General features: G+C 32.6%; 1 protein-coding gene across 1 annotated transcript; it reads left to right on the plus strand.

Annotated features, from left to right (window-relative positions):
• The first annotated feature begins 9,939 nt into the window (after positions 1-9,939).
• LOC134685683 (alpha-1,3-mannosyl-glycoprotein 4-beta-N-acetylglucosaminyltransferase C-like) lies at positions 9,940-19,231 on the plus strand. The gene is made up of 5 exons (XM_063545658.1): positions 9,940-10,596; positions 13,778-13,862; positions 14,995-15,044; positions 15,920-16,256; positions 18,063-19,231. Exons 1-5 carry the CDS (start codon positions 10,594-10,596, stop codon positions 19,229-19,231), a joined length of 1,644 nt encoding a protein of 547 aa, XP_063401728.1. The 5' UTR covers positions 9,940-10,593.
• The last annotated feature ends 6,136 nt before the right edge of the window (positions 19,232-25,367 follow it).

Here is a 25,367-nt window from a genome sequence, read left to right on the forward strand (position 1 = left end):
AGTTTTGTTGCTTAATTCTTTCATATGTTCCAAATTATATTTGTAATAATGACAAATAATAAATATTATTATTCAACAAATTGTGTTTGAATAGTTTTACGTATTTATGGTTTTGATGTTCTTAAAGATACTGTCCCAAAGTCAGGAGCCTCTGACCTTTGTTTTTGTGTATAATTCGAAGTTTTTATAATAGTGTAGCCCCGAGAGTGTAGCGTCCATTATCACTATAACTAGTATACATATTTGTTAAGGGACTTGCTGAAGGACGCCTCCGGGTGCGGGAGTTTCTCACTACATTGAAGACCCATTGTGGCCTTCGGCTGCTGTCTGCTCTATAGTCGGGTTGTTGTCGCTTTTAAGTTGACACATTCCCCATTTCCATTCTCAATTTTACTTCCGATAAGTAGTGTCAAAGGCGAAAATTATAGTTCAATGGTTTGTTGTTGGGAACCGAGACGGACTGAGAAAAATGTCCTTTTCTCAGTATTTAACTGCACACCTATACTCTCATAACTGTCATCATACTTTGAACAAACTTTAAGGATAAAGAGATTCATAATACCAATTTAGTTTTAGGTAAACAATTTAAAACTTTGGATTGGTTTGAAACGAAACTGATTTAATAACAAGACACACATTTCATACAACTATACAAACGCAGTTCTGAAAAAAAATGATACATATAAAGCAAAGTTCAAGGCTCGTGTCTATAGTATTGTAAATATAAAATAAGTGTTTTCAACTTTTATTATTTAGTACATATTACTAGTCCCATCGTACATTGCCGTTTTTTCATGTAACAATAACGCAATGTAACCGTAGCCTCAATAATTATTGTTACATTCGTAATTAATCAGTTCCTTACCCAACTTTGCATTTCGGCAATTAGTCTCCAATGTAACAATAATATTTTTATTATTGTTACATTTCCATGTAACCGTAGCCAGTGCCTATTAAATATCCTTTATTAAATATACTTTGTTATTTGCAGTATACCTCATAGTCAAATGTGGGAGTGATTAATTGTTTTTTTTTATTGGATTTTTTTTGTATTTTTTATATTGGCATTTCTCTGCACAATCTACTAATGCCTCGTGTTTGTCTTTTCAAAGTGAAAATACACTTACCGAGGGGGGATAGGTCCTTTATCGGGACTCCGGGACCGGGTCTTTTTAAGCCCGGAATTTCGGGATTGACCCTTTCGTGATCCGGGAATCCTTATTTTCGGATTTCGGGACGTCGGATTTACTTTATTTAAATTCGGGACCTCGGGAATTCGTTTTTATAAATCCGGGATTTCGGGATCATGACCCCTCCTATCCCCCTCCTTACCGGGTGCACTTGAGTCAATTTCAACATAGTATTCATTGAATAATAATACATTGCTACTATTTTGTTGAGTGTATTTTCTGTGGTATATTATTTTATTTTATTATTTTTATAACACTTGTTACATATCTTTTATTGTGTGCGTATTACATATGTTATTGTTTATAATAATAGTGTCTGTATGATATGCCCTCCTGGGGCCCTAATTTGGTAAATAAAAATATTCTATTCTATTCTATTTTATTCTTTTTTATTATAAACCCTTTTTATTTTTCTATAGACTTTATAATTTGCATTCCTCATGATCTATTGTGTTTTCGTCATGATAAAATGTATTTTGTGTCATATATTTGTATAGAAAGAGCCTCGGGAAAGAGCTAGGGTGTCACTTATGTTGTAATAACATGAGTTGTGTCCTATCGAACACTCCTATCCCTTTTGCTTCTTTTACAAATACAATTAGTTAAATATTTAAAAAAAAAATGCTATTATTTTCATGCGTCCCTGTTGTTTTACGATATTCAAAGGAAAGACTTTTTCACTGAGACATTTCGAACAATTGTTATACTTTTATAAAGTTTAAATAAATCTTCTAAACTTTTCTCCGTGTTGAAGGCCGTACTTTTACTATAATAGTTTACTTTTTAAATTGTTACTTGGATGGAGAGTTGTCTCATTGGCCCTCACACCACATCTTCCTATATCTATTTTATGGCTCTTGACCCAAGAAAATGTAACTCTTATGGAAACACTTGGCTGTTATATTTGTGACGATTTTGAATTAAGGAGATCAGGTAAGAATACTGACCGTTTATTTAAGTAAATAATTTGAGAATGATGCAAATAATGTAATTTTATGCTTTTATTTACAATATATATATATCGGTGGTTTTTGGCTCTGATTCTGACCAATGCTTATATTCTAAATATATATGTATATGGCCGCTACTGATTATTGTTGTTGTTACCAACAATGTAAATCTGATTTTATGCCCTTTATACGCCCTGTAATTTGGGAAAGAAAAATATGCTAATTTATTCTTTTCTAATCTATTCTATTCTATTCTTTTTTAGGCCAAAACTCAATAATCTGTCTTTTCTGAATATCTCCCGTCGTTTGATTGATCATTTTTCCCTGTGTAATTTGATGGGATGAAAATATACAGTTGTCTTCCGTACATCATGAATTTGACTTTTGCATGTATTATATTGTAGGACCAATAAATAATTTTGAGTAAACTGAATAATCTCCCATCAAAATGATAGTTTGTATGGTGATCAGATTTTTTTGTAAGCTGGTTTTCAAAGGATAATTATTATATATAGAAAAAAGAAAATCAACTAAAAAAAGAAAACTGTTTGTGTCAATTACTACTTTTATTTGTGTATGATACTAAACCCATGACAGGAGGGATTGAGCTTGATTTGTATATGGTGAAATAAAATCTTTCAATCAGTTTAATTGAGATATGGAGCTGGCATGTTATCAACTGCTAGTTGTCCTATGTTAATCTGTGTAGTATGTATCATTGGCATTTAGCTTAGTTCCTTCTGTTACCTATTCTGACATTGAGCTCCAACTTCTTTTAAAGTGAGTTTTACTATGCGTACTGATGTGCGTTTGCATTATTCTACATTGATTATATAGTAAGAGGTGAAGGGGAGGGCTGATATCTCACAAAACATGTTTAACCTCGTCCCATAATGCATTTTTGCACGTATTTCCAGTCAGGACCCTTTAGCGTTTGTTAATCTTGTATAAAATTGAAAATGGAATGTTCATGTTTTTTTTTCAATTTTGTTTCATTTATATATTTCGGAGTTTAGTTAGACGCCCATTTCTGCTGAAATATGTACAGATTTTGTTTAGGGCCAACTGAAGCTTCCTCCTTGAGCGAGATTTTCTTCCTTTGTTTGAACCACCCATTGGTGGCCTTGGTCTGTTTTCTGCTCTTTTTTAGGGTTGTTGTCTTTTTGACGCATTCAATATTTCCATTCTCAATATATTTGCCAGAAATTCAAATAAAAAAGAAAGTAGATAAGAAATATGTCATTGTAAAAAAAAAACAGTTTGGAAAGGGAGCAATAAATTTGCATTTTAAACAGCTAGTATCAGCAAAATGTTAGATTATTGCTCCGGCGTTGCATGTTATCCGAACAAATGGTATATATTTTGGATTTGTTTATTTAAACTGAAGACCTACAATGTATCTTTATATTCAGGTAAAATTAATATGATAAATAGAGGTATACTTAAACTAGTTGTTAATCAATGATTTACATTTTTTTAGGGTCACCCGAGCTGTGCAGATTAAATGATATATACCGACTTGCTTGGTCAATAACTATAACTTGTCGTAACATGTGACATACTAACACGACAGGTGTCTCATGTAATGCAATAGATCTATGTGGTTACCTTTTCGGAGCACATGCCATCAACCCCTGTTTTTCATGAACTTTGTGTTGCTAAGTGTTTTGATTTTTATGTTGTGTGTGTATACTATTGTTCGGGTTTTTTTCTAATGGCATTGTGTTATGTAACTTATGACTGGCCTGAATGCTCCTTTTATATTATATCTTTTGTTAAATCTTTCTGAAGCTTGTCGCTGGATGTATTGCTGAAAATAAAGCACACATCTGTCCTCTCTATATATAGACAAAAACAGTGTGGGCACAACTAAGATAGTTCACATGTACAATATGCAGTGGGTCGCAGCCGACAGTTGTTTTTTTTCTTTTATGGAAAGTGATGTAGATTTTAATGTGGTCATTGCGGATTAAGTTTAGAACATTTATGGTATTGCACCTTCATTTCAGTTAAAGTCATAAGAAACGAGTGACCGGTGAAAAATAATGTTCTTTCAATTCTTGAACCAATGCATACAAACATCATAAACTTAGTCTTCTGTGCTCGAATTTATCATTTTTTTCGTGTAAATTTCGTACAATTGTTAATTTTTTTTTCAATCGGTCAATGTTGTTGTGAAAATATGGCAGGTAATTAAAGTTCGTGTTTTGAAGCCGAAGTTTAACGATTGTCACCTGTTTGTCAACAATTGACGAAAAATAAACAAAAAAGCATGGAAATTGAGCACGTGTTTAACATGTAAATTAAGATAATAGTTTATTTTAAGGACATCCATGCGTATTGTGGTCACCGGATTTTTACGATATGGGTCACACTGAGGTCACCTTGCATACGGAAAATATGTCGGGGGAATTGCTTGCTGGAAGGAAGCTATTCTAATAAAGTAAACTTCTTCTCAATATGAATAAATTAAAGAATTTTCATCAGAAAAAAGTATATGTACATAAGATTTATAATGAAAACTATCCATTTAGTTATAAAAATCATATGCATTATTTTTTTTTATTTGAGGTTTCTTATGACTTTAAGTTTCAGACGCTTTTAATATAACTCTTCATCAGGTTCTGATTAATCACCCAGGTGGGTCGCTCTTACCCGTTTGGGGTTGGGATATTAATTTGCAGTACGAAAATCTTTGTTTAGTCAATAGCAGCAACTTTTGCAACGGTTGGCAACTCCAGAAAATAAATAGCGGATGTATAGACCCCTCTGCAAAAGAGCATCGTACAAGGAACTTATACAACCAAGTAATCAGAAAAAAAATGATAATCAATGGTTGCATTTTTTTTGCCCTCCCCCTTTTTTTTCAAAATCCGTAATTTTTTTGTTTCAATTAATTTCACTGGATTATTTTCGCGTTTTTCGCGTTTTTCTGCATTATTAGAACATAAATATACTACAAATTGCTAGTATTTGCTTTTTACTATCACTTTCAAGTTATCTATCAACAGCTGTCACTGATATATAACTTATATCCGAAAAATAGGGGGGCACTAACATTTAATGTATATCTCATTTCAAGTAGTATAACTGACATTTCAGGATGAAACTTGTTATGTCAAAAACATGATTTAATATAGTTATCCCTTATCTGAACGATGAGGAATATATACTCATTTTATATAGCAAATCTCAATAAAAGAATTTCAATTGTGACCGCATTATCAAAATTATATACATTTTTTTATACTCAGAAAACCTTTTAAACGCGATTCCTGTTGTATGATTTTTAGGTGGTTATTATTAGTATTATTATTATTATTATTATTATTATTATTATTATTATTATTATTATTATTATTATTATTATTATTATTATTATTATTACGTACGTCATCAATTACACAACGAGTGTCCGGCGATCTTTGCAATAAAAGCACATGCACCCTTTTGTGTGCGTATTGTTGTGCGTTTGTTTATACGGAGTGTCTATTCGTCCGGCTAGCCGGACGAATAATTAAAAATCTCTATTCGTCCGGCCATCCGTCTGCGGATGCGCAAATATTCAATATCAACAAAAGTGTCATGTGACGCGGAAAGTGTCCCAGATGAGGTGTCGGATAACACACGCGGTGTCGGATAACACACGCGCGTATGCAATGGACGTTTTGAGAATTGGAGATCGTTACTTATATTTAAAGATGTCATAGAGAAAACCTGAGAGAATGTGATTGCTTTAAACAAATGTATATAGGAGTGATTCCAGAACAATAGCGTGCACATGTTAACTGTGAGGAATAAGCCTGAAATCGAAGTGAAATTGATGATTTACCCCCATTTACCTTCTGGAGACAAAACGCATTCGGAAAAAATAGTATATCAAACTTGCTTGAATGAAAAATACTATATCAAACTTGCTTGGATGCATTATTTTCAAGTTATTATACTACAACGGAGATATATGAACATACTGATATGCCTTGACTGTGAATAAGACACCAGGGTTGGGGTACACCCCTTTTTTCTGTTGTATCTAATACACATTTTTTTTCTAAAACTATCTTATTGAAAACAAAATCCTACTTTTGGGGACAGGTTACACGTGCCTGCCCTTTTCTCTAATTTCCTATGAATTAAAAATCGCCGAACAATTTAAATGAAGAATCGTGTATAATCATATTGGGACCTTCCTTTAACCAAACTTCACAGAAACAATAAAGTCAGGATCTTTTGGAATCATAGATAAAGCCAATAATGATTGGCCCGACTATTTACCTTACATGAAATTCATAGGCAGAACTACAAAAGAGAGAATCATCCCCCCTCCTACACAAAATCCTTTAGAATATTAGAATAAAAAATTCTGAATCAAATGTATAGTTTTTTGTTTTTTTTGTTAGAATGAGTTCTTTTTCATAAAACGATGTTTGACAAAAAAATTTAAAACAACTCGTGCTTTATTTAAAACCTTCAAAACATCTTCATCATTATTTTTTTGGCCGGACAAATAGCGAAAAAACGTAAAAATGCTATTTGTCCGGCTTGCCGGATGAATAGACATTTTTGACTATTTGTCCGGCTAGCCGGACGAATAGCCACTGCCTTGTTTATATAATAGGGGGAGGGTTGACATCTCAAAAACATGTTTAACCACGCCGCAATTTTGCGCCTGTCCCAAATCAGGAGCCTCTGGCCTTTGTTAGTTAAATTTCTGCTATATATATATACTTGATGCACTTAACAACAATTAACAGTTAACAATTTATCGTTTGATCGAATACTTTAACATTTTTCTCATTTCGCAACAATTTACAGAAGAATATTCGACAGTGGTAGAATTTTTTTTTAAATTTTCGTCAAAACTCACAAGACTAAATGATTTTCTTCTTTTAAGGAATGTTCCCTGGATGCATGGTTCCCTACATCCTCTACGACTTGATGTTGTTGCTGATAAGACATCCAAGATGGTCGCCACTGTGGGACAAAGTTAACAGAGGGCACTGTGTGAAATACATAAAGCAGTATTTCGTCAAAATCGTTGGAACAGATTAAATTTATATTATATGTCTGAAAGATATGGTCATGTACAAAGTTCGTAACGTTGATTCTGACTCTGAGGACTCCGATTGGAAATTTAAGATGGCTTCAAGTATGAAGGACTTTATATATGAATTGCTAAAATCTCATCCTTGTCAAATGATATATCTTTGTATGTGGGATTACCTGAGTGCTAATGTATTCCAAATTCTTTTACAAGACATTCATAGTAATACGATTTACTTACAAAGGCAATATTATTTGAAGCTTTGCCCTCAGGAACAACAACATACTTATCATGAAGAGAGGATAGACATTTCGAGGCCTATTTGTCTTTGAAAACGGACTTTGATGACGATTGGAAATAAATTAAGATGGTCATTGGATTTCAAGTATATAAAGGACCCAATTTGGAAAACAATACAAGCATCTTGTTCTTAGAAATTATTTGACATATTTAATAGATATCTATTTAAACTATGGGAAAAAAATAATAAATTATAAAAGACAAAGGTAGTTTCCCTATTAGAGCCAATACTACTTCTGACTTTACCATGTTTTTAAACTGCTTCGTTTTTTGTTTTTTATAATTATTTATATTAACGGTTTGACATCACCCTTACGTCACCACCTGAGGGCCAAGGTGTCATAGGGTTTTATGAAATATAGGCAAATGACTTTTGTTCTTCAAAATCAATCTAAATAAAATGTAGATCTCTGATTTGGTTAACTTTATATTCTTTGAGATCAGGAGAGTTTAGATGGATCTGAGTTTTTAATCAAATTGAAACAAAATCCCACTTCACCTCAGTATATTTCCCTTTTCACAATATCTTAATAGCTATAAATATATTATAAATATTTTCAATTTACATGCACGAGAAAGTTTGTGAGAATTTCTATATATTGTAAGTATCCTTTATTCATTATCCCACTCATGTTGGCCATGGTTTAAAGTGGCTATGCAATTTCAGAAATAAGTTATAAATTCTCATAAGGCTCATTCGTACTGTTCACTGCAAATTTTCCATTTTTTCCTTTAACCATTTACAAGGGGTGAAATATACCAGAAGAACATTCATACTCATAAGTCGATAATAAACTGATAACGCCATGGCTAAAAAAAGAAAAAGACACACAATGGTATAGTGCACAAAGCGCAACAAAGTAGCAAAATACGTTGGTTTTCCCCGTTTGAATGGTTTTACACTAGTAATTTTGGGGCCCTTTATAGCTTGTTGTTCGGTGTGAGCCAAGGCTTCGCGTTGAAGGCCGTACTTAAACCTATAATGGTTTACTTTTTAAATTGTTATTTGGATGGAGAGTTGTCTCATTGGCATTCACACCACATTTTCCTATATCTATAAGCAACATGAAACCCACCAAAAACTGTAGGTGGTCACATATGTCTGGGACGGAAAGGCATATCATGCTCCAATAGTGGAACCCGTCGTGTTGCTCAAGTCAGTAACTTATATCAGTATTAAGTTATTCGGTAGGTCACATGCGTGAATAGATGAATTTTGAATTACAATTTTACAAATGTTTTAGCCTAAGAGTGACTGGAATATAAATATGGTCACAATTGGTCTCTACAACTCTTAGAAAGAGGGGTCCGTATTAAAATGGCCTATTGCAAGACTAAATTTCTGTCACTCCCTATCCAATAGAGCATCATTTCACCCGATCCTAATATATTAGCTCATACTCATAGCATATGGTGCTCATTTTCCGTGGCTGTCCAAATTTTCTCGACGCGGACCTTCATCTTACAATGTATGTGGCCCCTGTTTTAAGAACCTTTGCATTGTAGTTTTGTTGATGTGTTTTCGTCCAGAAAGTGATTGACATATTTGCCACTGGACGTTAGGTATCAAACGATCAATCAATCCAGAGGTGGATTTAGGGGGACCAGGGGGACCCCCCCCCCCCCCCCTTTTTGGGAAAAAAAATTGGTTGCTTTTATAGGAAATCACTGAAGCGTGACTGGAGCGGGCCCCTTCTAAGTTCAGTCAGTGGGTCCTCACTTATGAAAATTTCTGGATCCGCCACTGCAATCAAATGTGTTATAGCCTACTATACCGGGTATTGGTTTTGTTCATTGTAAAAGGATATATATATATGGTGAGCTATGTTTACAGTACACCCCTATACATCGAACTTTGCAGGATATGAACCTCATTGGAACTCATGTACCAAACCTCTTAATTTTAAATACAAAAAGAACAAGAGAAAGGTTTATGAAAATGCAAAAAGTGAACATTCGTCTGACGTCAGGTAGCTGGTCAACATTTTTTTTTTAGATTAAATGTCTGATACAAAAATGTTTTAAATCGAGATTTTAAACTTGCCTGAAATGTACAAAACAGAGTTATAAATCATGCAGTTATGATACACTTTCATTCATTCAAAATGTTTTATTACCGATTTAAATAACTATTGAAACATGTCTTTTGTTTCAATCTATATGTCCCTTGCAGGCATAACAATTTGTGTATTGTATAATGTTATATACATGATATACTCGTACGAGGTTCATATGGGTTTATAAAATGAAAAAAAAAACACAAAAAAAAACAGTTTAACTGCCATATTATGTATTTCAAGAGGTAAGTCACCAAGTTATAAAAACATGGATAAATATGAATAATACGAATTTTCTTTTTGTCTCAAAGAATTAAGTTAGAGATTCAATCAACATGAATGAGCATAATAATCTGTAAATTGCTATTCGTGGATTTTGCAGAGAAATATCAAAGATATATGACCCCGATGGATTGCATGGTTTAAGTAAAACTGCAGACCGTAACAGATAAAACGAATATTTATCCATTTATCAGGATAAATGAAGATAATCAAATCAGTTAAAGTAACTAATTAACTGGGTTAGATTCTTAGATAATCCAGTTCTTCCAACTTTCTTTCACACGATGTATGGTAATACCATTGCATATTTTATAATTTTTATATCCAAATCCTTTGCGAAAATTGGAAATTCAAAAAACCGACATCTTCGATATAAGATTAATTATTCAATAGCAGTAAAACCAATAAGTTTTGACCATAATTAATGTCTTCCCTTTGTACAACTGACCGCTACAGGCAATAACCACATGTACATAAATTTGAGGTTTCATTGATCCGATTCCCATCCTGTTGTGTATATAATTCATATTGTATGCACGAACTGAGAATTAGACAATACATACTCCAAATATCTACATTACAGTAATACGGTAATAGGATTTTATTAGTGATATTGGTGTGTTGTATCAAAAATACACAGTTTTACATCTAGCTAATTACCACATTCATCTTAAAAACAGACGTACGTCAGTGTTATGTGTAAATTATTCCCTTTCCGTTTCCATAGTAACGAATCCTGTAATATCGGAATGGAGGAACTATAGTTAAACATGGTAAGTACACTATTTATAAGTGTATTATATCATTTCAGCTAATTAATAATTGTTGTATTGTTCAATCACTTCTCATTTTTTACAATCATAGTTCAGACGATCATAAGAGTTTTCCAACCTTACACTGTAAATTATTTTTTTACAAAAAAAAATCGAAATTAACATATATGTTGTTTATGACACACAAAAAAAGAACAATTCGTGTACAACCAAACTGACAAGGACGATATTTATAGATATATAAATACATCATATACGATTATACATGCTTCAAGCTATTAACATATGTTATTGTGATTAAACATCATCACATTCGAGAAGTTGTTTTCCGTACACTGTCAAATTATTTTTAATATTTACTTTGTTTTTACGCTAAACCACCAATTGCCCTTGATTTCATTGGTACATAAATGATTTTCTGTTGATAATATTCCATCCGCGCCGAGGTCAGTCGTGTTTGTCTCTAACGGTAGTCACCGTATCCGGGGTCAGTCTAGTTTTAACGTAGATGGGTTATCCAGGGTCAGTCCAATTATCGTTTGTCCATTGAACAGTTCTGTATGAGTCGAATGGAAAGTGTTGGAGGCGCAACTTTATTTTTTCATTATAATAGTTAAGACTTAACAAAATCGTGTGTTGGCCGGGGGGGGGGGGGAATGACTGTCATGACTGTTACGACTGTACCATTTATATAGACCACCTGAGTTATTTGAATTATCTGTCATCCCACGGTATCCGTTTTGTAAGGACCACCTGTACCATTTATATAGACCACCTGAGTTTTTGGATTATCTGTCATCTCACGGTATCCGTTCTGTATGGACCACCTGTATCATCATCTGGTTATATACATGTATCATAGCAAAAGGGGGGATCTCTCAATTGTTAAAACGGGCAAACAATTACTTCAAATCGGTAGATTCAGTAACAGATTCAGAGGAGGAGTGTAATAAACAAAGCACCAGAAAAAAACACCCTTTTTTTTGATGATTTCTTTTAATTTTTTTGTTCGCAAAGCATAACATCTCAAAACAAGTTAGCCTCACAACGGTTGCCAATTGTTTTTGTTTTTTTACTATAATTGGCATTTAAGCCTCCCAATTACTTGAACTTTGGATCTGCCTTAGTCGATCTTAACCTAGTATAAGTATTTGTATAACTTTAATTTAAAATATCTATTCCGTTTTATACAATTTGTCTGACTGTCTTCTAAATGTTAAGGACATTATAAAATCAATTCTAATTTATGTTGCAGTCTTGTTTTTCTTAACAGCCACTTTTGTCCAGACTTATTCATATTAATAATTATCAATAATTATGACTTCTTGGTCAATGGGTTTATTGATCTCCCATCGATTACAGTGTATAGACAATGATAGAATGACAGTGACTTTGAATTTATATCACTCATCAATAAAATTGGATCAATAGAGGATGGACATCTGCTGTCATTACATTATTTGTAGATTTTCTAGATTTTTAGTAAAAACTGAACAAATCTATTAAAAAATATAATTTTTCTCAATACAACAACGTTTTTTTTTTATCCTAAATGTGAGTACGTTTAATAAAAACAATATCTGACAAGACAGGACAATATTTTATTTGAGTCTCATCTCTTATAAAACATTTACACAATATTACAACTTCATATATTAAAAAAAAAAACACTCTAAAAAGAGTTATGATCGAGTGACTATAAATATTGTATATAAATTTACATATGCAGTCAAAGGACAAAAATTAGTTCCCACTCACGTTAACTAAAATCGATATTTTGAAAACAAATTACCAAGTAACTGTATGAGCATTTTTTATAAAGTAGATATCAACAGATGTAAAATTGTCTTAAGTTTTATTTTATTGTTAATTTGGCCATATTTTTTGTATATATATATAGTGACTTACACACTTAAAATATTAAACATAAAACATAACAAACGTATACATTTATAGATATAATATATGATTGGATATTTCCTTTTCAATTAAATTCTTCTAACATGTATCACGTGTATTAAATTGTGAGACAGCAGTTGAACCCTCGAATTATTAAACCAGCTTAAAGGTAAGCTTCTGATTGCATACATTAAATCTCTCTATCAACGAAAAAGCTTCGCTTCGTGTGACTATAAGTCCTGACACCATCTAATTAACTATCGAATTGACCGCCGAATACCTCCGATGGTCATATTAGCGATATAAATACGATAAACATAAATATAAATTTAAATACAAAGCGAACACGTGCAGTTGTAATTTCTAGGTCTGTTTACTTTCATATTATAGATCAAAATTATATGATAATCATCGTGTTTACCTGTGTAACACGATTTGTTGTGGATCGAATCAGTTGATCAAATGATTTACCTTTGTTTCACGTTCAATGTTGACATTATTTTCTTTTAAATAACCGTACTCGCACACTGCATGCGTTATTCATCTCTAGGTAATGGGTTAAATTGAAGTTCACATGAATACGGATTCAATGAGGTCGAATTATTCACTTGTAAGTGAATAATTCATCATCAATGTTTCTAAGCTTAATTCCACAAAAATGAACCTAACTGGCTGATAAAAAAGAATCATTATTTCACTTTTTCTCTTTCATTAATGATTGAACAAAAAAAAATCATACATTATATGTTTTAGATATCTCATAGCTAGTGCCCTTTAAAATAAATATGTTTTGCTTAATGATAATATGAGATTACTATAAAAATCCATTGTTTTATATCATAATCAGTGGTTATATGTAAGAGAAACTCGACTTCAACAAGATCACTGTACGAGATATTGATCAGATGTACTACAAGTTATACGAACAATACACACTTTTAATTACTTTAATACACTTTCTGAATTTTGAAATAAACGCAGTCAAAGAAGGTTAGCTAGAAATCGAAAACCATATATTTGTAAAAATTACTTGTCGCTTCATTGGCGTTAGGGACTTACGGTTCAGGAATAATCGACCAATCTGTGATATCTTTAAACAATAATCGACCAATCTGTGATATCGTTTAGAAATAATTGACCAACTTGTGATATCGTTCAATAATAATCGATCAATATATCATATCGATCAACAATAAACTATCAATTTGTGATATCGTTCAGAAGTATTCAATTGATCTGTGATATCGTTTCATGTACATATATTTATCATTGTATTTTATAGGTTATGAGAAAAACACGCAAAGTATGTTGCAAACTTCTGCTGTGCACGGTGTGCTTAATATGTATTTTTCACATTCTCCTGACAGGTAAGATTTTTTGCATTTTCACATTTTATCTGCTTGTTTAAAAAGAAGAGATATGAACAATTTTTTTCTAAAATCATATCAATTTTTTTTTATTTGAAACAATTGTCGAGGTTTAAGAATGTTCCAATTCAACTTGAGACGTCAGTATATATATATGATATATGTTTTAGGTAAGTAACGGATGAGGACACTAGAAACAAATTTAAATTTCTAACGGAAGGAAGTCCAAACATATGTTGTGTCTTTCAGTTACTTAGTCAGTTGGGTTATGGCTATCCTTGGATGCAAAATATCACAAAACCGTCACGTTGAAAACTGTGTTGTTTTATAAAAAAAAAATTATACGAAATGAAGGCAGGCGAGCCTCACACTTTGCATGAAAAGCTATAATCGTCACTTGCTTTTATTTCGTATATAAGTGTTCATTCAAATACTATATTTATAGATCTCCGTAAGTTAAACAACATTTGAATCTGAAGGTAAATCATTTTTAAATACTAAACATAGCAGAAACTCGCTACTGAGATATAAACAGTAAATTTGATTAGAGTGCAGATCCTGTATACAAGCTTAGGTTTACTCGGCTTACTCCTCGGCTAAGCTTGAATACAGGATATGTATTTGAATCGCTGATCTTAATCAGATTGTAAAAATAGTAATGTTTAACGTGAAATCAATTTAAATGTCATATAGCTGCAGTTTACTCAATAAAGATTTCAAAGTAGATAGGTCGTAAAATATTTTATTTTTATTATTATTATATATGCATGATACGTTTATCATGAGATAATATATTATTGTTACTAACGACAAAGATATGTAACATGCATAATACAAATATACATTTTGTATGTCTCTGTTGTGAGTCAGGACTCATACATTTCCCTGTCATAAGAAACGGGCGGGGCTGCCATTTTAAAAGGAGGCCCCAATCTAGGATAAAGGGGGGTTCAAACTATATGTACCCATCCAAATGCATTGATCGTCGAAAAAGGGGGTTCTAACCCCCGGATCCCCCCCACCACGTATCCGCCACTGTTATAATACAGTGAAAAAATAATGGTTTATAATAAGCATTTATAACTTTACTAATAGTGACGAATAACAATGACGAATTTGTTTTTCATTGTAGTTGATGTAAATATGACAAAAAGAAACGACGAAATACTGCATTATCCACAGGTGAGACATGAATGAAACGATTTGTTTTTATTACAAAAATGTGAAACACTTGTAAAAGTTATGATAGCGAATTTTATGTGTATAATTTCCACTTTTTTTTTAACATTTTGGCAATCATTTCAGTATAGATATACATCTAGTAATACGTTATTATAACTATAATCATGTTTTAGAGTGATCCCTTATCAAATCGACATTACACTAAGCTTTAGAAGTCCATTGCTAGATCGTTATTAGATTAAAACTATGCGCATGTGGAGGTACAGATTGTTTTGCAATCAAATTGAGTTTTCTAGTGAACTTGTACACTCAATGGCACTGTATCAAACGTTATCAATTTTATACAAACAAAAGAATTCGTATTTTGTGATATGTCAGTTAATGGACTTTATACACAAATAAAATAATTTGATTTTGATATGCAAAAATAAGCATTTAAAATCCTGGCAGCATTTGTTTGCCATAAAGATATAAGCTAAGCGTGTTTTTTTATATATAAGTAACACAAATACTCATAGATATATTAAGAAGATGTATTATGCGCACCAATGAGACAACTCTCCATCCAAGTCAGAAAAGGTAACCTGTTATAGATCAAAGTACGCTCTTCAACACGGAACCTTGGCTTCACCTAACAGCAAGCTATAAAAGGCACAAAAAATGACTAGTGCATGTAACACCATTCAAACGGGAAACCCAATGGTCTAATCTATTTGAAAGAAAAAAAACGAAAAACGAGAAACACTTATTAACCACATTAACAAACGACTACTACTGAACATCAACCTGCCAATTTTTGCAGATTTCTTTCACTTTCATTAGCCCGGCCCTTTAACATGATTTCGATATGAAAATAAAACTTTATTTTTTTTCAGGCTGGGATGTTGATGAACAATATAAGTTTGTTTAGGAACATATTGGCGGGAAAAGAAATGAAAAACTTATCACTACCATCACCATTGACAGAATTTCAGAAATTTTATAACAACAATAATGCAGTTGACAAGAAGGTTGTCATGTATGGTCAATCTACAAGGGACCAAGGTTGGTTCAACAGAACTTATCTTCAACTTATGAAGAAAAAAATATCAGGGACAGAGCTTAAAAATTTAACTTTGCCTTCGGCACTCGTGGATTTTGAGAGGTTTTACAACACCCATTCTAACATTGATAACAGCGTTGTTCAGTATGGTAATTTTACTAACAGACAAGGTTGGTTCTTGGAAAACTTCCTCGATGTTGTCAGTTTCGCTTTCACTGGTACTTGTTGTAACATTGTATCTTATCTTTGGTCCTCTCGTTACGCTATATACAGTATCTTTATTGAGGACCGACTCTTAAACGCTAGGTACATATGTATAATCTGGCATTTCACATGTATATCACTGTTTTCACTGTTTTCACTGTTTCAATTTTGAATTGTTACAGTATACAATTTGTATCTGCATGAAAACGTTAACGTATATATATATATAGCCACTCTTTTCCCGTCAGTCAATACTACACCCATTGTTATGGTATAATATTCTATCATATAGTTAATTTTTTACAAGTATTCATGTTTTTGCTGTTATCTTTCAATGTTTGTTCTAGCGCAACTATAATATTGTTTCATTGTCTATAATGAACCGAATAAGGAAAATTATCATACTGTTTGAATGATGTATCAATTGATTGGTTGTTTGGGTTTATTGCCATTTAAGTATTCATAATACAATGTCGAACCAGGCGAAAGGTAGAGACCCTTCAGCAAGAAAACGCCAATCATAGTCAATAAAGATAGGATTCGAACGCACCATTCCACGATAGAGGTTCAAACACAAAACTCGTAGATCAACTACATTCGTCTTAACTCGGCCGATTCCGTACCCTCATCTAACGGATAGAAGGAGAGGAGCGGATTCTACCGAGACTATGATTGCCGACAACTACTCGGTCACATGACACATGATAAACACATATGTAGCAAACTTTTTACCAGCGTAAAAGTATGCCGATTCAGATGTTCTGGACGCCATGTGTTCTCAAATAACCATCTGAGACTCAAAGCTTATTATAAAAGGAACCAAATGTTAAAACACAGTCAACATTATCGGTTTCGAGTCAACTTTGTCGTTCGAAGGCAGTTGCATTCTTAGATTTGGAACAATACTTCAAAAATTAAATTATTGTGAAAAGCGAAAATATGTGCGCATCGCATACCATACGTCAACGCCCTATCACTGAATTGTCAATTTTATGACTAACCGCGAAAATGATGTCAAAATCGTTATATCAATATTAAACTTTTACAAATCACCTCACAATAATGTACTCTCTTTAATATACGCGAGCAAAAATTCAATGTTTGTGAAATGTTATTTTTGAACATAAGCCTTTTTCTTGACGCATTACATCATACGGACAACCGTTGTCCGTTCGTTATTCCATTTGTCATTTTGTCATGTCTACGTTATTTGCGCTTTTTGCAGTTTTAGAGTTGTAGAACTTTGCTTATGTATTCTACATTTAAGTTTATTTAACCTAATCTTTATATAATTGGAAACAATTTGTTGTGATGATAATGTAAAAATTACACATTTTGCCACTAACTTTTGCAATTAGTATTACACTTTCCTCCATATGACATATATGTATATAGAATGGATATAACGCGATTAAGAATAAACATATGATGTATTGTACCAATTAAGGGCTCTTAGACAGAATGATATTCTCAATGTCATACATAAACAATTTCTTAAATCACTTTAATAATGTACATATATATTATACTATGTATAAAAGTAAGTAAAGAGAAAATGATATTTAACGATTGATGGGGTAGGAGGTTTTTTTTCTATACTCAAAACGCATGCACTGTTTTAGATTTCAAGAACATAGAAGATTAAGGAAACAACTATTTTAAAGTTTTATACACTTAAAAGTTAAAGGGTGAAAAAATCAGGGTACGTTTCAAAAGATGAACTTTTAAATATATTTTTTTTTAAATATATGTTGGTTTTTTTTCTATTCCAGGTTATCTAACAATAGGGATACCTACAGTAAAGAGACGACTAAATGGGGACCACTACATGTTTACAACTCTAAACTCTCTTATATCTAATACTGACCAAGGCAGAATGCAGGATGTGATTATTGTCATTTTTATGGCAGACCCTGACGAATCTTGGAATAACGAAAGTGCAAAAAAGATATATGAAGAATTTAAGCCTCATTTTGATAGCGGTTTCATGCAGATTATAAAAGCACCTGAAAATATATACCCAGACTTTTCCAATTTGCAAAAAACAAAACAGGATTCGGCAGAACGAGTCCAATGGCGATCCAAACAAAATGTTGACTTCGCCTTTTTAATGCTGTATTGTCAGAACCTTAGTACATATTATATACAATTAGAAGACGATGTTCTGGTCGCCTCTAATTTCGTTAAAGATATCGAAAGTTTTGTTTTAAATCGTACAGACCACTGGATTTGTTTGGAATTTTCCACTCTTGGATTTATTGGTAAAATGTTCCATTCAAGTGATCTTCGAGTGATATCATCAGTGTTGTTAACGTATTTCAGCGAAACACCGTGTGATCTTTTACTAGGAGGAATTATAAAATTCTTAGGACAAAATACTCCTATTCATTCATCAGTTAGTTTATTCCAACATATTGGTAAAATTTCATCACTCCGGAATAAAATGATGCCTTCGATAGACCGATTTTTTAAAGATAAAGGATCAAATATTCTTCCAATAATGAAACTACCAAAAGGTGGTCATCCCGATGCGAAGTTTGAAACTAACATGAAAATCATAACCGATTATCCTCCGGAAAATGTGTATAAAAATAATTTATTTTTTTGGGCTTCATACCCTAGAAGTAAACAGTATTTTAGACTAATTTTTACAAAAAATATAAATATGTCACGATTAGTTATTTCTACCGGTGAAAATATCAATAAAACAGACTTCTTAGAGAATGGAGTATTGAAGGTTGGTTTTAATAATAAGCAAAATATTTGCAATGATTTGAAAGAAATTGGTCGTTTCGTTGAAGGTGAATTCGATTCTTTAATACAAGGAATAGCCATACCAGAACATATAAAATGCTTGCACATAGAAGCTAAAAAGGGACAAAAACGGTGGTTGATCATAAGAGAAATTGAAATATTTCAAAATAAAAGATATGAAAAATAGTTCTTTTGCATTTTGTTATAAACACCTTAGAAAGAATTTGCCAGAAACACTTTAGCATAATCTACCAACATTCCATAAAGTAAGTTGAAGAAAGTAAGTTATTTGATATTTTTGATTTTTTGGGATGTCCATATCTAAAAAGAGGATATTTCACGAAACATTTGAGATATCTCATCCGAAACACTTATTTCAATGCACATAATACTCAAAGGAAACGAGAGATGAGATCTCAAATAACATGTTTAAACCCGCCGCCTTTGGGTTCCTGTCCAAAGTTATGCACATCTAGCATTTGTTAGTCTTGTGTTTTTTTTCTTATGTCTTGGTTCATTTTTATGTTTAAGAGTTTAGTGTGGCGTCCATTTTGCTGAAGTAGTATACATTATTGTTTATGAGCCAACTGAAGCGCCCCTACGGCTGCAGATTTTTCTCGCTACGTTAAATACATAAGTGGTAGCCTTATGTTGGATTTTGCTCTTCGGTCGGGTTATTGTCTCTTTGGCTATAGAAGTCTTCTAAAACATAGACCGATTGTTCAACTTCTATTGTCCTTATTTTAGAAACAGCTTTCTTTTTTAGTAAATGGAAAATACATGTAGGGGTTGCGTTTCTATTGACACTCCGTATATATACTAGTATAAAGTTAAGAAGATGTTGTATATGTATGATGCAATGCGACAACTCTCTGCAATATACCAAATGACACAGAAATTAACAAGTATAGGTCACCACACGGTCTTCAACAATGACCAAAGCCCATACAACATAGTCAGCTAAATTGACAAATGTAAAACAATTCAAACGAGAAAATTAACGACCTTATACAAAATAATGAGAAAAAAAAGCAAATGTGTTTATAAACAGCAACAAATGACAACCACTGACTAACAGGCTCCTGAAATGGTAAAGACACTTACACAATTTGAACATGATAGATGGCACTTCTCCTTATCCATAACCTGTGATAGTGGTGTAACAGTACAACATAAGAACAAAGTATAAAAATTAGTTTAAAAAGGCTGCACTCATTAGATAGGTACTAACAGAAATACATACAAACACAGCGGAGTGGACGTGAACGGGTACTTTTACATCCACACAACAGAAAACACTATAAATACATATCTGACAGCTAGTATACTCGAAGTAATGTAAAGAGTGTTGACCATTGAACGCACTTAAGCAAAAAATGTTTCCACAATGATAGTATCAAGTGAACACTTTCCTATATTATGATATTGTTACAAATGCCGCCTTTTTGAAATGCATATTAAACGTCTGAATAAATATTTTAAATAACTAGCTCCGTTCACCTGATCATTTACACTTAAACATTTATAAAATTTTATAAAACAATAGTGTTTCGCTCTACTAATACCATCCGATGATATCAACGTATAAATTATACATAGTTTAGCAAATGTTGGATAGATAACGTCTGGTAAGTTGACATAGATTAAAAATATCATACAATTACATAAACGCTGCTAATTTTACTGTAATATTTCTGATGGAAAAAAAACGACCAAATATTGGGGAAAAAAAATATAGCGGCAAAGGATGGCCGTTGGTGGATTTACCCTCATTAGGAACGCTAAAATCACCAAGATTTGAAAGCCAACCTAGAATGTATAAGTATCTTAATACATGAAGTGCCATATCATCATATAGAATCTTAAACATTGCAAAATCTATCAAATGTTGCCTGAGGGATTTATCCTTATCAGTACAAAAAAAATAGAAAACCACTTCATATGTTTTGTGCTTGTTTTAAATCATTTGTGCTTATTTCTAATTCTTTGACAAAATAAAGTATTCGGTAGATAGTTTGATTATTGTCCTATGAGCAACTTATGTATGCATGCTCATGAAGAGAACAAATTAAAGAGAATAATAAAGATAGTCTCACCTCTACAATTGCTTGCATGGAATTGCTCAGTTTCTATAGAATTATAGATAAACCCAATGTAATACTAAAGTGCTTTGTTCAAGAAATCACCAATTACCAAATATTTTGTTTAATTTGTCATCGGCATCTAGTAACAATTTCAACCCTCTGCGTTATAACAACTAACTGCCAACACATGAAAAAAGTTCCTCTTATTGCGTTCACCTCATTGTATAGATAAATCAGGCACTGTTCTGGATTTACCTTCATAAGGAACCATTCAAGCTGAATATTTGAAGGTCATGGATGCATAAGGACCCCAGATGTTGAAGAGCTATAAGATACTATAACAAAAAATGGCAGCAGACAACAACTGATGGAATCGCATGAATTCCAAAACGAGCGAAACCGGTTGGTTCTGATGTGGCGTCTCCTGCCATTCATGCATTACCCACCATGCGAATTCACACTCAGTCAAAATGTCACAATCGGTAAAACTACATATCAAATTTAATAACTAAGACCACGAAAACATGTCTCTATGGAGTTGAGACACCGAAACATTGTACCGGTCAATCAATTTGTGTAGAGTCCATTATAAGTACATGGTTTTTTTTTGTCTTTCAATATTTTCTCCGTATGCCATTTGAATGATAAGAATTCATTATGATATTTAACATACTGTTTTAATATACGCGTTCCTTGTTAGATTAACATATTACAAAATGCATTTATAACTATATACGTGTTCTCGGTTGATATGCATCTATTAGTCTAGAAATACCAGAAACAGCACAGGACTGGTTGACTTATATAAAGATTATGACAATATAATCCTGAATTATCATTGATTTTGATTTATAAATAAACTGTTTACACATTTTGAATTTTTGAAATACTAAGGCTGTTCTACCTCAGACATAGCCTTAGCTGTATGTTGGTCCTCAATGCTCTTCAACTTCGTTCTTTATGTGGCCTTATAACTTTTTTGGATTCGAGCGTCACTGATGAGTTTTTTGTAGACGAAACGTGCGTCGGCGTATATACAAAATTTAGTCCTGGTATCTATGATGAGTTTATATCCATGTTTTATTAGAGGCAGCAGATTTCAAATCTCGCAAATTCATTTAGAACATATATCAAGATTAAAGGACTGTGGGTATGTTCCAGACCATATGAGTATTTGGACTGTACGCGTACGGTCCGGACCGTATACATGTACGTATATATACTCTACGGTCCGACCATACGCGTACGGTCGGACCGTATGAGTATACGCGTACGGTCCAGTACGATCTGACCATACATGTTATTTGATCATATGGGTTAAATTGAAACAATCTTTATTTTTAGTTTTACAAATTGTTATTGATAGTTTATTACAATTAGATAGATAAAACGAACAAACGATCAATTGAAATTAGGTATTTGTTTATTGTATATCTGAATCCTAATTTGGTACTTTCGCCCAAGGTGACACAATTCAAGTAACGTAATATTTTTTAGCATTTTCATGTATGCAGTTCATGCATGTTCTTTTGCATTTGCATTTTTTGGTAAAGTTGCTAAATATTCTAAAACAATTGAACTCCCACTTTATGTTTACTTCCGATAACTTCAATTTCAGCGTTCATAATACAATTCCATTAATGTACTACTGATCGACATGCTTATTTAATTAGTGTGAATTAAAAAAAGTTAAAATATAAAGTTTTTGTTTCAATTACAATTGAACTTTTTTTTATTAATTTGATAGTTAAGTTATGTTGATCTGCTATATGCGTTTGTATCTAATAACAATGACCAACTGCTTACTATAAGTCAGACCGTACGCGTACGTTCCAATTACTCATACGGTCTGGAACAGGTACATTATGAATTTAAAATGGAGCGACAGATAGTTAAAGTCGATGATATCTATAAGATCCATTCACGTGCTATACAACACTCAGTTAAAATATTACACAAATTGCTGAAGAAAGCTTAATTCTGTATGGATGTATAAATACGCAGCCACGTCTGGTCGGCGTAGTAATGTTAAATTAAAGTCCTCAACTCTACTAGCACTCTTGATAATTCTTTGAGAGGTGAATAGGTAGTCTGTTCCAAACCTAGGTTTTCCTCTGTCCTGTTGTTCCTCATTTTCTGTGGCAGTTTCAATTACAAACCTTTATTCCAGACCCACTATTTAGGGCCTACTTAAGTTTACTAATAAAAAATGTGTTATCGTTCATGTACATAAAATATTTGTTTATGACAATAAGTCTACAGCATCAACTTACAACAGTATGATCATATAGATAATTTTTCAACAAAATTATCTGAATAGACATAGCTCAATATTTTCTACAGAACTCATTTTTAGTCAGTAGCCTGTTGTTCAGTGGTTGTAATTTGCTGATGTTGTTCATAAGTGTGTTCGTCTCTCGTTTTTTTATATAGATTATAACGTTGGTTTTCCTGTTTTTTATAGCTTGTTGTTCTAAGGCTCCGTGTTGGAGTGTTGAAGGCCGTACTTGACCTATAATTGTTAACTTTTGTTACAGTGTGACTTGGATGGAGAGTTGTCTCATTGTTACTCATAACACATCTTTTTATTTAAACGTATAATGATCATTTTTTTTACAGTTCTTTATCCATTGGAAATATCCATGCGCTTTGTTCGATTTCCCTGGAACTTGTTCCAAACAAAAATGCTGAACATCGATCGATACACCATCTTCGTTATTCGTTAAAGGTAATGCATATTGTCATTTACAGCTGATTTCAATAAGTATGTAGTTAAAGGTAATGTCTTTGGTTATTTTTTTTGTTAGCTGAACCGTGAAGTCATTTTTAGGAAAGGTATACTACCCTCCTTTCAAAGTAGCCTAGTCCTACAGACAGATAGATCGGTTATCTGTCGGACTAGTCTACTCTAAAAGAAGAGTAGTTTACCTAACCTAACAATGACTTCACGGTTCAGATAGCAAAGCTAGCTAACCAAAGATATGAACTTTAGCTACATTCTCATTGAAATTGGCTGTAAATGTCGTTTTAGAAACAACTCTATCGAAACTGTGCCACTTATCTTCTTTCATACACTTCCGATTTCGGTCAAATTCTATGACGAATCAAAATCGGTAAAAGAGAAGTGAAATTAAGATATCAAAGGGATATCAAAATTCATCTGACATCATGCATTCGGGAACAAACTTACAATACAATGGCAAAAAAGGGAAAATCGAAGAAAAGATCAACCATAGTATACAAAACAAAAAATAGGAAACCAAAGACTGAACAAGAATGTTAGTAGTGTTGTGTCCTATTTTTTGTTTTTGCTGATCACATTTTTGCACCGTAGATAGTTTCTTGTGGTAGCGGGAAAATTGGGTACTGTGTTTTATTTTCTTTCAAACTAATCATCTGTGTGTATCGGTCATTTATATGTTCTACTTTTACAACATACTGTTTCAATAGAAATATGGGATTTTCTAACTGCCAGACAAATTAAAATCACAAATATACCGAACTTAAATTGATTTTAATTTTTATATAAATGATGAGTTTAACTACATCGTTTCATGTTCTGTTAAAATTGTCTATCTGGTAATCGGTTGAGAGCTTGTTCTAATCAACGTTTTAATCAATAATCTGTAATTACAGACAAACAAGGAGATGAATTGTCATAGTTTTCCTTAGTTTATGATAACGCAGACTACTAGTATCATATATAGCAGAACTTTACATATGATTTTTGATTTTATTTTTTTGTGTATAATTCGGAGTTTAGTATGACGTCCATTTTCACTGAACTAGTATGCATATTTGTTTAGGGGCAAGCTGAATGACGCCTCCGGGTGTGGGAGTTTCTCGCTACATTGAAGACCAATTAGTGGCCTTCGGCTATTGTCTGCTCTATGGTCGGGTTGTCGTCGATTTGACACATTCCCCATTTTCATTCTCAATTTTATGTATACCAATTATTGAATGTCATATGGAGAAAAAGAACTAGAAGAAACGAAAGAGATGATCCATTATATATATATTAGAGACGCATGCACTATTTTTCATTCAAATGCTTTAAAATTCAGAATTTTCTTAATGTCCAATACTTATATCGACAGCTCCTTTAGGAGCTGTACACTGTATTACTTGAAAACTACGCTGTTTAACTTGGCATACCGGTATATGCATAGACCCACTAAAATCAGTGTATCATTGCTTATTTGTTCTCTGCCTTATGCCCAGTTACACAGTATGAGTTCC

The sequence above is a fragment of the Mytilus trossulus genome, chromosome 9 (assembly GCF_036588685.1).
Source record: "Mytilus trossulus isolate FHL-02 chromosome 9, PNRI_Mtr1.1.1.hap1, whole genome shotgun sequence".
In the NCBI taxonomy this organism is placed as follows: Eukaryota; Metazoa; Mollusca; class Bivalvia; order Mytilida; family Mytilidae; genus Mytilus; species Mytilus trossulus.